General features: G+C 39.0%; 1 protein-coding gene across 50 annotated transcripts in view; it reads right to left on the bottom strand.

The window, feature by feature from the left end:
- Positions 1 to 14,482, bottom strand: part of CD44 (CD44 molecule (Indian blood group)) — a 64,142-nt gene that overhangs the window by 12,360 nt on the left and 37,300 nt on the right. For 5 of the 50 annotated variants that reach the window (XM_050711169.1, XM_050711168.1, XM_050711172.1 and 2 more), the window contains exons 9-17: positions 13,679 to 13,804; positions 12,600 to 12,722; positions 10,905 to 11,027; positions 8,909 to 9,013; positions 6,200 to 6,379; positions 4,236 to 4,397; positions 2,841 to 3,029; positions 1,762 to 1,947; positions 1,103 to 1,291 (exon numbers count right to left, since the gene is read on the bottom strand). The exons of 1 other annotated variant lie outside the window; for it this stretch is intronic. In XM_050711169.1, coding sequence (XP_050567126.1) covers positions 1,103 to 1,291; positions 1,762 to 1,947; positions 2,841 to 3,029; positions 4,236 to 4,397; positions 6,200 to 6,379; positions 8,909 to 9,013; positions 10,905 to 11,027; positions 12,600 to 12,722; positions 13,679 to 13,804 — 1,383 coding nt within the window. The remainder of the gene's footprint in view (positions 1 to 1,102; positions 1,292 to 1,761; positions 1,948 to 2,840; positions 3,030 to 4,235; positions 4,398 to 6,199; positions 6,380 to 8,908; positions 9,014 to 10,904; positions 11,028 to 12,599; positions 12,723 to 13,678; positions 13,805 to 14,482) is intronic. 44 more of the 50 variants (XM_035552283.2, XM_050711185.1, XM_050711184.1 and 41 more) reach the window with 26 other exon arrangements.

Here is a 14,482-nt window from a genome sequence, read left to right on the forward strand (position 1 = left end):
ACAGTACTGAAATTTAACATTGTGAAGCAAAATGATACACCAAAACATGCATTTCCAAACAATGGGAGCCTAAAATGTTATCTTGGAAAATACCTAGTAACAACTATTTAGAAGGAAGAAAAATCATATTATTTACAGAATAGAATGAGTATTAGAATTCCTATCATTACATAGGAATAAGATTAGAATGACCTGTTAGAAAGCACTAAAATAGATTGTCAAATCCTGTTTTTGTTGCTGTTGTTGTTGTTGTTTTTGTTTGTTTGTTTGTTTTTTGTTTTATTTGTAATTGATCTGTCAAACCACATAAAACTTAACAAGCTGATGACAATAAACTGTGAAGCTTTATATGATCCTTTCCATTCTTGGAAAACAAAAGGAGAAAGTAGAGAAAAGAACTGTTTTTTATCAACACAAGTTTTGGTTTTCATAGCTCTTTGGAAAATCCCAGGAGTTGTGATTTAAAGTAATCCTGAAGAAAATGAAAGTTGAAAAGGGAAAGCATAAATGTTAATTTTTCCCTTAGAGTTTTATTTTTCTTACTAAAATATGAGAGATGTAACATTTCAAATGTACTACAACATCATAAAAATCCAGTATTAAACAATAAAATTTTAGGATAAAAATCCAATATTGTGATGGTGGATAACTCAATATGATAACATACAGAAAATAGGAATTGAACCTTGTAGATCTTCATGAAATGTAGTAAGTTATTTTTAAATTTACAGTACTAATTGCACCTGTGGTGATCCTAAGACCAGGGATGAATAGACATGAAAAACTGTTTTTAAACATATGATTCATTTACCTCTAAAAAAATAAAAATTATTTTCTCTGTATCACCTTCCACTAAAACTTAAATTGAAAAAATCTGGAGGGCATAAGAAAGAGTAGACCCAGGGAAAAGCGGTCTTAATGGGTAGCATTTCTTGTTGGGATGTTCACATGCAACAGAATTATAAATCAGTTTGCACTGCAAGTCTGCAACAAGAATGTAGATCCCCAAGATGAGAAAGATAGTGAAAGGCGTCAGATTCAGAAGAAATAATGCCTCATTTCACACAGCACGTGAGAAATGAGTATGATCCATTATTCTTACTGGTACCCATCAGGAGAGAGTCATCTTCAGCTTCGTTCGTACTAGCAGGATTCAGCCCGTGGAGGACCTCACCCCCAGGGGCATCTGTGGGATGTGTGATGCCTTCAGTGCCCCATCCTGCTTCATTGCCTGAAGACAGAGGTGGCTGCGTTGAGTCTTCATGATAAGCACCATCAGGAGTGGCAAGAGCTGTTACGATGATGGTTCAATCAGCTGTGAATTCAACATGCATCCTGCTGTGCCCCTCCCATACCCATCACATTCAAGTCTCCTGTTCACCTTAAACCACTGCTACACTTTTCATACCGCAAAGGGGTGAGAGGTACCCTCCTGTACATCCTCATCGCTCTCTCAACATTTTGAACAGATCTTTTTGCTTGTTATTCACGTGCACTTCATGACTTAATCCAATATAGTCCCAAGGACAGTGGATGCAGTGAAAGGGCATGGAGAGAGGTCAGGACAATTCCTGCCCTGTATCTCAGGTTGATCACAGAGCTTCAGCACCACTGTCCAGTGGTGATACAGTGTATTTTACCTTGCAGATATCAGTATTGTCAGTAAAGATCCCATTCTACAACCATTGATGCCCCTTTGCTGCTTAAGACTATGTGAGTAGTGACAAGTAACAAAAAATGCTTTTAATTTGTACTTCTTACTAGGAGGAAGAGGGGTCTGTAATTGATTGTGACGATCATCAATGTCTGAAAAAACTCCAGGTACCAAATTGACATAAGAGCCGTCTGTGGTATTTGCTTGTTCACTTTCACTTCCAGGCTGAGTGCTGGGTGCCAACGGCTCTTTGGTAGCTTCCTCTCGGCTGACAACATCCGCGGACTCTGTGACTGCCATGATGACAGCACGATCAGCTTTAAACGTTAATGCTCACCAAACCACCACCCACGTTATTTCCCTCTTTCTGTATCACAGCAAGTCAGAAAGGACGTCCTTCTGTCTGGTTTAAAGCACGGCAGGAGAAGGATGAAGAGAAGGCCTCCCCTTCCTCTTCCACGCTGCCACTGGCTTTTGAGACCCTTAAGCAACACTTGCTTGTTGTGTTGGAGGGAGACGTTGGCTGTACCCACGTATCCCAGTGACAGATGGAGAGGGAAGACCTTCAGAAGAAGAAACCACAGCAGCAAAAACCTGACCCTGTAACTCAGGAGTGAGCAGCCATACCACAGCCCGATCCGTGGTGGTCGTGCCTGTGAATCCCCCAGCGAGGAGTAAGGAATGGAAGGCAGAATTTTTGGGATATAATTCTTGCGTGATTGCTCTGCTCTCACCATCAGGACAGTCCTCCTTGGTGACGGTGTCACTGCTGAGTCACAGGAGCAGATCACCCAATTAATTCCACCAGAGCACCTCCACCACACCAATCACAGCACCAAAGCATACCAAGCCTGACCCCACCAAGGCGCAATATGGGAGGATGGGGCTGGGAACTTGGGATCACCAAGGCACATGACTTGCAGAAGAAGAGACAGGAGGCCACCCAGCAACATGCTTCAGCAAAGACCAGAAACCACCAAATGGACCAGGAAGAAGTCCCCTGCGACCATTCCACAAGGTCGTTCTAGCAACAGCACAGATCCCACCACAGATTTTTGGGTTGCAAGTCCGCAATAGGGTTGTAGATCCCCAAGATGAGAAAGATAGTGAAAGGCGTCAGATTCAGAAGAAATAATGCCTCATTTCACACAGCACGTGAGAAATGAGTATGATCCATTATTCTTACTGGTACCCATCAGGAGAGAGTCATCTTCAGCTTCGTTCGTACTAGCAGGATTCAGCCCGTGGAGGACCTCACCCCCAGGGGCATCTGTGGGATGTGTGATGCCTTCAGTACCCCATCCTGCTTCATTGCCTGAAGACAGAGGTGGCTGCGTTGAGTCTTCATGATAAGCACCATCAGGAGTGGCAAGAGCTGTTACGATGGTGGTTGAATCAGCTGTGAATTCAACATGCATCCTGCTGTGCCCCTCCCATACCCATCACATTTAAGTCTCCTGTTCACCTTAAACCACTGCTAACCTTTTCACACCACAAAGGGGTGAGAGAAGAGGGACCTTCTACCCCCCTGTACATCCTCATCACTGTCTCAACATTTTGAGCAGACCTTTTTGCTTGTTATTCACGTGCACTTCATGACTTAATCCAATATAGTCCCAAGGACAGTGGATGCAGTGAAAGGGCATGGAGAGAGGTCAGGACAATTCCTGCCCTGTATCTCAGGTTGATCACAGAGCTTCAGCACCACTGTCCAGTGGTGATACAGTGTATTTTACCTTGCAGATATCAGTATTGTCAGTAAAGATCCCATTCTACAACCATTGATGCCCCTTTGCTGCTTAAGACTATGTGAGTAGTGACAAGTTACAAAAAATGCTTTTAATTTGTTGTTCTGTTGATGGCAGTAGTAAGAGTAATTTGCTTCTCAAAATGAAATTCATATTCTGGAATTAGTGAAGGATTATAATCATCAGAATTACTTTGGTCACAAAATTAAAAATAGATTCTGAGGATTGTCTGATTGAGAAAGGGTTAAAGTTACATTTCCTCTTATTTTAGTACAAACAAATCATGTTTCTCATATCATAATTTTAGAATATGCTTCAATGGCATAAATGGTATGTGCTATACCAAGCTGCATCATAAATTCAATGTTAGAGTTGTGTCATGTCAGATTTCTAAATTCCTTTCTCTCATAATTCTGTGAACCGGAGTGATAGATGTTTTGCAAAAATCTATGAAAAGAGCACTTGTCTACCAGATCATTATTCACAGATTAAAAGCATTAACCTGTTTAGGTACAAGTAACATAATTATGAATTCAGCATTATGGTAATAACTGTCTGGCAACACAATTTAATATAACATATGTACTGAACTGGATCCAACTCCACAGTCATGCTTAACTGAAGAACAGAAAGCAATAGATGTGTTACTGGTAAGTATAAGATAAATGTTTTCTAGAGAGCTAAAATCTCACCACCATCCAGGCAATTTATGTCACTATCCTAAAGAGATCAGTAAACTACTCCTCTCTACAAGTCATACAATATTGTTTCAAAACATGCCACCAGAGAGATAGAAGTGATGAAATATACATAGCTGATATTATTACTAGTACCTGTATTGGAAGACTCTTTTTCGTGATTACTTTCTCTGGAAGGAATAATTCTATCCATTACAGGGGCTTGTGTGGAATAATCCTCTCCCTTGTCCCAACCTGGATACACCAATGGGTCTTGCGCTGAGTCATTCTGTCTGGCCCCATGACTGGAGGCCATAGCTGTTATGATGATGGTGAAGCAATTATGAACTCAGTATATAAAGATCCATTTCTCATATTATTCTCCTCTTCGGTTCTTGTCTCTATGACAGGCCTTGCTCACATGTCTACTACATTTAATGGCAAAGAGAAGTAAAGCAGTTTTGCTTCTCATTCTGGTTTATGTTTAGAAAAGCTGCCTACCGTCACCAATAGGATTGAATCCTTCCTCAAACTGAGTATATGCTTTTCGGAATCAAGATATCTCATTGATTTCCAAAAGTATTTCCCTGAGTCTTGCTTTTCATGACTTTGGATTGGTTGAATATCAAACTAAAATCCACTGATGCATAAGTAAGAACAAAGAAGGCAGAAATAACTGGAAGAAACTGACCCACCAGTAAGATTTTAATCACAGAATTTGAATGTATTGACTATATCCAACTTTTCCCCCTCAACATGTCACTATTTTATTAGTTGCAGCCTCTCCAGGAAAAAATAAACGATCAAGCAAGTCTGATAGCAGGGAAGGCTGGCAGATGCAGATTTGTGAATGATGCACATAGTATGTGAGTGAACACTTGACTGGAGGATATCTGATATTGCAATTATTTAGAAAAATAAGATATTGTCCATATTAAGCAATCTGTAGCTTTTATTAGAGTCACAACTAAAGAGTACCCAAATCTTAACATATCCCCCATTAAAAACACCTCCAACCTAATAAAAACAAACAAATAAATAAAACAAGAAAATTACCATAGGATGTAAAAAATTAAATTGCCACTAGGTCAAATTATATTGCTATAATAGTGTAGTTTAATATTTATATATATATCAGTAATATATTGTATTGCATCACCAGATTTTTAAAGCATGTTGATGAAGCACCTGGAGTTGATATCTGAGAAGAACGTAGGCTTAGGGATCACTAAAGCAGTGAGCTACTTTAAACTTTTGCTTAGATTTAGCTGAAGGAATATATCCACGTGATACAGCATCCCAAACAATGTCTATGATATACTTGTCTTCATTGGTCTGTGTTTGATAATTGGTAAGAACAGATGATGACTGTTGGCAGTGCTTAGTACAGCACATCAGTCATTCACTGTTGGCAGTGCTTCGTATAGTGCATCAGTCATTAGCTAGACAAACACTCACAGGAACATCAGCTAATATTTATCAATTTTCAGTTACTGGCTTTACAGTAGAATTGCATCTTTTACATTTCAATTTATTAGGCTGATGGAAGAGAGAAGCCTCCCTTATTCGAGAGTATGCTTTTTTTCTTCACTTCAGTATCATCTAGTCATATTTCAAAAGTGGAGTGAGTAGGAATTTTGGATACTATTTTTTAGTTAAAATTACTATATTAACAAAAACTGTAAAAAAACAGGTCCAATTATGGCTTGCAAGAAGGGTGTGAACACAGCTCCCAAATATGCAAAAAATGCAACAGACATTATTATCTTTCTATTTAAACATTTACTGTTTCCTACAGATATAAGCCTGGTAGATAGCCTGGGAAAGAGTTGTGACTGCATGTGATAGAACACAAAATGTAGGAGACAATTGCAGTATTAATCCACTATAGGTCTTGACACACAGTCCAAATGAGAGAGAAAACAAACCTCCAGGACCAAGTCTGAAGAATAGATTTTATATATATATATATATAATGCAACCTGTAGATTTCTGTTGCTCAGGTTTGTCCACAGAACATCTGTTATGGCTTCAGATTGCAAAATTGTTAGTAAAAACCTTCTAAAAGTAAACATTAAGTAAACCCTGATAACTTACTAAAATCTGACCTGTAGTATTACCTGTATAAGAAGTTTTCTTTTCAATATCATTTTCACCTGGAAGAGTAAATTCTTGATGTTCAGTACTCCCAGTTGTATTTGCAGGGTTTTGTGCTTGACTGATCCATCCAGAATGGGCACTGTGTAACAGTGGATGTTGGGTTGGTCCTTGACGTTTTTCATTTTCACTTGTAACTAGTGCTGATAAGATGATGATTGAATCAATAATGATCAAAATACCCAACACCAGTCATATTATCCTCATCTTCATGGTCTATGCAGTAAGGCCGGATTTTGTTTTGCTTTTTTCTTTTAATTGTTGCATTTGGTGTAAAAGATGAAAGGAAGCAAAGCTGCTTTGGAAACTGAAGCTCATTTTGCACACAGAAGCTTCACCGGGAACAGAGGAAGATTTAGTATCCCAATGACCAATGGCAGAGAAAAGCTATAGGAAAAGCAGTGGAAGAACACATAGGGAACACCAGCTTGCATCTCTACTTTGTATTTATTAATACTAACATAACTGTTGAGTCTGCAGATTCTGGGTTTATAAAAGTGAAAGAGATGATGAACTTTCTCTTTTGAGTTAATATCTCAATTACACAATTGCAAGGCAAGGAATTCCTTTCTCCATGGGCATTGTCATTCCTTCTGCGACTGAAAGAATATTCAGTGGGATGGAGGAAATAAATAGGTTTGTATATTTGAGGTTGAAAAGCATACTAGCTTTGAACTCAGTAATAATTAAAGCTAAAAATTAAAGCTAAAAGTAATAATTAAAGCTAAAATAAATTAATTGCTTGCTGTTGAATTTGCTGTTTACACAGCAGAAAATGCAGTCAGAAGTCATCTGAAGTATCACCACCATAAGAGATTTTCTAATAAACAGTAAAAGTCTTAGAAAAGATATACCAAAAACAAACAAACAAACAAACAAACAAAAAAACCTTGTAACACTAAGATGAACATTAGAACCCATTTTTTTAAAAAAAATGCATTAGGTAGCAAACATTTCCATGAGTGATACATGAAAGGTAAAATAAAGACCCTTAACCAGAGGATGCAAAGAATTAGCTGGACCTGTTACATATGCATTTAGTCACCTGCTAAAGAAACCTATGCTAAGCATTTTCCTAAAAGAGCAGAAATGAAGGAATATATATCTTCACATTTCAAATGATGAAATGTTCACAAAGAGGTCATTCTTGCAAATGTAATTCATTATTTTTGTAATTAAAACAAATATATAGAGAGATTATCCTGTAATATTTGGTCCTGAATCTAGTCCTTTGCATCTAGTAGGACTGTATGTTAAAATTAAGTGTATGAATACAACTAATTTAACAATGCTTCAGAATTAAAATAAAGTCTTCACATAAATTCTTTTTAGGTAATTATAGCTTCTGCCCTATGTCACCTGGATAACATTACACTGCTCCCAAAAATTGCAGGATCAGAAAGAATTGTACCTAGCCATTGGAGGTAGATCGTATAAATCCAAAGAACTACTGTTGTATGTAGAAAGTGCTTGTTTTTACAGAGGGATAAGAAAGCTTTCCACAAGTCCACCTGAAATATATTTATTTTCAGTGCAATCTAATTTTATGCAATTACAAGACTGGCCCCTAATCCAGCTGTAGAAAGCTGTGCCTTCAGCTATTCAGTTTTGCCCTTCACTTTAACAGGGTATGGCCAAAAATGAAGTTCATATTCAACTACGTTTTAAAAAAAATTACTGGAGACTATTTATGTACACAACAAAAATAGCTGGAGAATACACTCCATAGGCCTTTGTCCACAGAGTTTTTTAGGCTTGAAGAATGTGAGAACATTTTCAACAGCACAGTTGGCTGCTGGCTCTAACTCTGGTAGGAAAATGTTCACATTTGTCTGGAGGTAGAGTTTTATCCTTCGTAGCACAGTTAGGTATGTAATGTTTACTCTTCCACTCAGAATGAATCCTTAGCAGTAACGGATCCTAGGCTGAGCCCTTTATGTCTTGAAGACCACAGTTTAACTTCAGCTGGATAATTTTTTAACTTAACATTGCCAAATGTATACTACTAACATTATCTTATTATCCCACACTAATTAATTTACTTAAACTGATCTGAGCTTTATATCTGCAGATTTTCCACCTACATAATTTTAAAATATTGCCCTAAATGTTTCAGTAAGTGTTTTACATGTGTACTATGGTTTTATATGTGTACTAAACAATGGAAAGAGTAGGAGGTTACTATTGAATTTTGTCATATTTGTACCTGACAAGAGCTTGTTGTTCAGGAGACCTGATTTAACCGAGAAGTTATGATTAATCTAACCTTTATGTTTTTGAATCACTAGCTCCCTTTCTCGTTTTCATCTTCAGATTTTACGATAGGAATTTTGTAGTGAAAAAAGGGGATTTTTTTTCCTCGCCAAGCTGGGTCACCAAAATGTTACACATTGCAATCTGCTTGGTTTTATTGTACTACTGGCAGTGCAAGTTTAAAAACCCTGGAGACATGGGGAAAAGTGGCAAGTAATGAAGATCAGTTGTCAAAGATAGATTTGGAATGGTAGATGAATATTATAGATGCCACCTTTGAGGGCTCTAGCACAAATAATGTACTGGTATAACTGAGGCTAATAGTATAGGAATTACAATCAGTTGCACCATAAATGAGTTATATTTCATTGAATTATGTCATAAATCTAACTGTTATCTGAAATGCTAAATTGCTTTACCCCTGCCCGCAGAGCTAGGATATTGCTCCTCTTCATCTGTATAAGAGGGGTTCCAATGATCTTGTGTGGAGATTTCCAGAAGCACTCCATGTTGCAAGTCCATAGCTGTTAGGACAATGGAGGATTCAATGCTGATCATGCTGTACATCTATCATTATTACCTTACTGTTATTGTGTGCCATAAAGATAATGGATTATGGAAATTCATGCATAACTGGATCATAGTCTCACTACTCTTCTTATCAAATCCCTTTAGATCAAACCACTAGGTTTTATTCCTTGTATCAGACAGATGCAAAGTTTCCCAAGAATAAGGGGGAAAAGCAATAGAAGAATAATGTACAGCAGAAGTAATGCAAGACTACTACAGAAGTTATAGACATTTAAATTCTAGTTTGAAGAATAATGCTGTACCTAAAGAATATAGTAGATGCCTGAGTACATGTAAAACATGCTTGCTAAGTATTCAACAGGTATTGAGATTCATGTCAGAATATCCACAGAGCTCAACAGAAGTAATCAGCAAAAATCTGAAAGCACCATGACTGCCACCAGAATGCCAATATTAGTCAGCAAAGTTATAATATGATTGAACTGATAAAATAAAACTGCTATGAGAAGCTATGACCAGAGATTGTATACATTTTCACCTGGGGAACATGCAGACACCACTAGGCCATAGAGTTTGTTTGAATATTATATTCTGTGTGGAATAAGTTAGAGAGTAAACTGCAGAGAGTAAAAGCTAAAGAAATTAATACCAGAAAAACCTAAAATGTAGGCAAAAGAATAAAAATCCCTAAGCAAGTTGAATTGCTCATTTTGTATGTTCCTCTAAAAACAAAGACTACTGCTGAAAATCAAACAGAAAAATCCTCCACTGCATTCAGAAAAAAAAAGTAAGATGCTTATAAGCACAGATTTTTTTACACTACTGAGTGCACAAGTGCATAGAATAAAAGACATTAAGATGTGCTTAAATTATATTAAATTACATTCAATTACAAAAAAAAAAGGAGCAAGTTATTATATTTGAACAAATGAAAGACATATAGTATGGTTATCAATAACAAAATCTATACTGAAAAAAAGAAAAAAAAAAAAAAAAGAAACGGAAATGCCTGAGGGTGGGGGACATTCCCTGGTCATGAGGCTAAGTAGCACATACTGGGTGCTTCATTGAACACAGCGTTTGGCTTCAAGCCTCATATGTGGAGATATTCTGGTTTTAAAAGAAAATTATTTTAGGTATGGATGACTTTTTATTTAAGAAAGAGTTATCAGATCATCACTGTGGTACTATTCATACCAGAAAAAAAAAAAAAAAAAAAGGTTATGTGTTAAAATCTTTCGGTCGTGGTATTAGATCATGCCTAAATATTTTAGGTCAAAAAAACAAATGGGATGATATTAGAAAAGTATGTGGGAAGAGTGCAGAAGCTGGCAAACATGAGCGCGTAGGGTAGCACTTCCTAATGAAATGAGAACCTAGGCTTTGACGTCCCCACATTGTGACCAAATATCTTACAAAAAGCCAGGAAATCTACTAAGAAAACATATCAAAGAACAGTGATCAAGCTCTGGATTACATTTCACTAATGACGTAGATGTAGATTACAAATAATACAAAACAGAACTATTTTTAAATTGTTTCCCTGCACCCGCACCCACCCACCTCCAAAACAAAACAAAACAAAAAAAAAACTTGGGAAAAAATGATAAACATGTCTTTCAGGAAGATAATGAATGAATGTGTTCAAATAGGGATGAAACTGTGATATCAATTTTAAGTAATGATAGAACAGATATCTATTCAACTAATATGGGTCTTATAAGATTTTTCCAATGGAAAAGGGAACATTCATGAGTAATAGTTGATAGAAGAGTGTCCACTCTTTATGCAAAATAAATGTAGCAAAGAAGGAGGACATATAACATGTGTAACATAAAAGAAAAAGAAAAAAAAATGCATCCAAAGAGAAGGGAAGTTCCTTACTAGTACTTGGAGCATACTCTTTCTTGGCCACACTTATGTCCCATCCTGGAAACACCGTAGGGTAAGTCGTCTCCTCCGAAGAGTCTTCATCATCTGAACCATTGCCGCTTGAGGTCACATCTGCTGTGGTGATGTTAAATCTGCCATGAAGCCCTAACCCGTAAGGCCTTCTGCTGGCAGCAGTTATGCTTTGCTGTCTCCCCTACATGCAGCCCACAGCCACCAAGGAGGCTGAACAGCACCATGCTTGCCACGGTCTGTATCCCCTACTGGTTCTTCCTCCCAGATGAGATCCGTCACCCTGCCATGGCCCTGCTGAAGTCACCCAACCATGGCTGTTAGCTATATTGCAGTGCCCTATGGAGGGTCATTGCAGAAAATGACTCCTGCCTCATTCTTGTGTCTTCTCTCTGGGATTTGACCACCACCACTCATTTGAAAACGGATTCCACCAAGTTTGGGTGGTAGTTTTCTCCAGGTGAACACGATGAGGCCCCGGAGCTGTTAGGACATGGTTCATTGAACCAAGAACTTGTTATTTCTTGAGAGGCACATTTCCTCCATCAAAGTCAAATCCACCAGCACCAGCACCCTGAGCATGCTCATACCACTGAGATGGATGGGAGTGCAAATGGAATGTATGAACCTGTGGTATCATGACATTCCTCAGACGCTTAGCCAGACGAAAGCACTAGTGGCAGTCCCAAGAAAGAACATGGTCCCTTGAGAGGAGTCATTGCAAAGCCCCGTGGATCTGTTCTTGCTCTTCTACGAGGTTAATGAGCTCCTCACAGGCTGTGCCAGCAAGAGAGAACAGATAGGCCGAGATAACTTCCAGGACACGGAACATCCACCAAGACTTGACACAAAAACAGGCACAAAAGGTGAAAGAAGCATCCACGTCAGGTGAAAAGGATACCCAGAAAAAAGCACACCCATTAGTTTTGCTTTTGCTTCCTCTGACAACCCTGTGAAGCCAATACTGCCAGAGACCTGGGCTCAGAAGAATGGCCATTCTGCTTGAAAGACACATGCACTCCCCTTAGCCTGCTGGAGTCAGCAAAATCCACACCAGAAACACTTCTGAGGAAGGCATCAGCACATTGCAGAGACACAGCTTTACCTCTGTTATGTTACCCCTGCACAACTTTTTCTCAGAACACAGCATTTCAAATAGTATTGACCCATAGTTTGTGACAGACATTTAAGGATGGAAATAGATTTTCCTCTAGAGAAATTACAGGACTTACACCCTTTTCCTCTGCTGCGCTAGGCAGGCCGAATAGATATATGCATGCAAACATAAGTACTTGAACATCATGTGTACAGGCTGGAAATTCCCTCCAAAAAGGAATTTTTCCTCGGGACACAAAGACCCACACGGGAAGCCCAGAAATCCAATGTATGTGAAAACAAGATACAAATTCTAGCAGCACTGAAAGAAGTTCCTTCTAAGGACTGGAACCTCACAAGTTCTACATCAGCTTTTCCTGTGGCACAGGAAAGATCTCTGAAACAAGAGACAATCAGAACAGCAACTACCCCTTTACATGGTACCCATTTGGTGATGGAAGAGGATCCTTGGATAGAAAAGGGAAAAAGAAAAAAATAATAACAAAAAACAAACACCCAAAGCCAAAAAGCAAAAACCCCAAACCCAAAACAAGACATCCAAAGAGAAGGGAAGTTCCTTACTAGTACTTGGAGCATACTCTTTCTTGGCCACACTTATGTCCCATCCTGGAAACACCGTAGGGTAAGTCGTCTCCTCCGAAGAGTCTTCATCATCTGAACCATTGCCGCTTGAGGTCACATCTGCTGTGGTGATGTTAAATCTGCCATGAAGCCCTAACCCGTAAGGCCTTCTGCTGGCAGCAGTTATGCTTTGCTGTCTCCCCTACATGCAGCCCACAGCCACCAAGGAGGCTGAACAGCACCATGCTTGCCACGGTCTGTATCCCCTACTGGTTCTTCCTCCCAGATGAGATCCATCACCCTGCCATGGCCCTGCTGAAGCCACCCTAATGTAGCTGTTAGCTACATTGCAGTGCCTTGTGGAGGGTCACAGCACTAACTGATCCCTGTCGTGTCTTAGCAAAGTTAAGGACAAACAATTAAGATAATTTCAGTAAATTTCAATCAAGAGAGATCTGGGATCATATGAATGATTTTTTTTTTTTTTAGAATTAAATTAATGCTTCATATTCTCTTTTTACACAGCTTTCAGTGCTTTAGAAAAACAGGAAGTCAATAGAAATAAAACTATTTCCCATCTACTCTATTTTGTTCTTATAACCAGAGATATCTTTTATTGTCTCTTCCTTTTTTCACAAGCATTCCCCACTGTGATAAACACTATGCAAATAATACTGTAAGTAGTTTATGAAATAGTAAGTCATTCATTTTCTGTTCAGTACAGCATACTTCTTTCCATTCTATATCAAAGGAAATATTTTTTTTCAACTCTGCCATTGGTTGAAACTACCTAACTGATCTTCAAAATTCAACTGTTTTCCTTTTCAGAGGTATACTACCTACTCAGTATATTTGCTAGCCTCAGGTGAAATGGTGTCCTCTGCCACTACCAAAAGTACAGGCTCTGAGAAAGAGACCAAAACGTAGGTTTTCACTCCTCAAACACGTAATACAGAAAAGCAGAAACATGTACTGTCCATTGAAAACCCCCACCATTTAATGCTTCTCAAGCTTTCTGCCTTGGAACTATGACTATTCAGCCCTTAAACAAAGCACCCTATTAGCACGATGCTCTTTACCCCTTGTTGTCTGCGTGGGTTCTTGTGTCTTCTCTCTGGGATTTGACCACCACCACTCGTTTGAAAACGGATTCCACCAAGTTTGGGTGGTAGTTTTCTCCAGGTGAACACGATGAGGCCCCGGAGCTGTTAGGACATGGTTCATTGAACCAAGAACTTGTTATTTCTTGAGAGGCACATTTCCTCCATCAAAGTCAAATCCACCAGCACCAGCACCCTGAGCATGCTCATGCCACTGAGATGGATGGGAGTGCAAATGGAATGTATGAACCTGTGGTATCATGACATTCCTCAGACGCTTAGCCAGACGAAAGCACTAGTGGCAGTCCCAAGAAAGAACATGGTCCCTTGAGAGGAGTCATTGCAAAGCCCCGTGGATCTGTTCTTGCTCTTCTACGAGGTTAATGAGCTCCTCACAGGCTGTGCCAGCAAGAGAGAACAGATAGGCCGAGATAACTTCCAGGACACGGAACATCCACCAAGACTTGACACAAAAACAGGCACAAAAGGTGAAAGAAGCATCCACGTCAGGTGAAAAGGATACCCAGAAAAAAGCACACCCATTAGTTTTGCTTTTGCTTCCTCTGACAACCCTGTGAAGCCAATACTGCCAGAGACCTGGGCTCAGAAGAATGGCCATTCTGCTTGAAAGACACATGCACTCCCCTTAGCCTGCTGGAGTCAGCAAAATCCACACCAGAAACACTTCTGAGGAAGGCATCAGCACATTGCAGAGACACAGCTTTACCTCTGTTATGTTACCCCTGCACAACTTTTTCTCAGAACACAGCATTTCAAATAGTA

Source organism: Cygnus atratus, chromosome 5, assembly GCF_013377495.2.
Source record: "Cygnus atratus isolate AKBS03 ecotype Queensland, Australia chromosome 5, CAtr_DNAZoo_HiC_assembly, whole genome shotgun sequence".
Taxonomy (NCBI): Eukaryota; Metazoa; Chordata; class Aves; order Anseriformes; family Anatidae; genus Cygnus; species Cygnus atratus.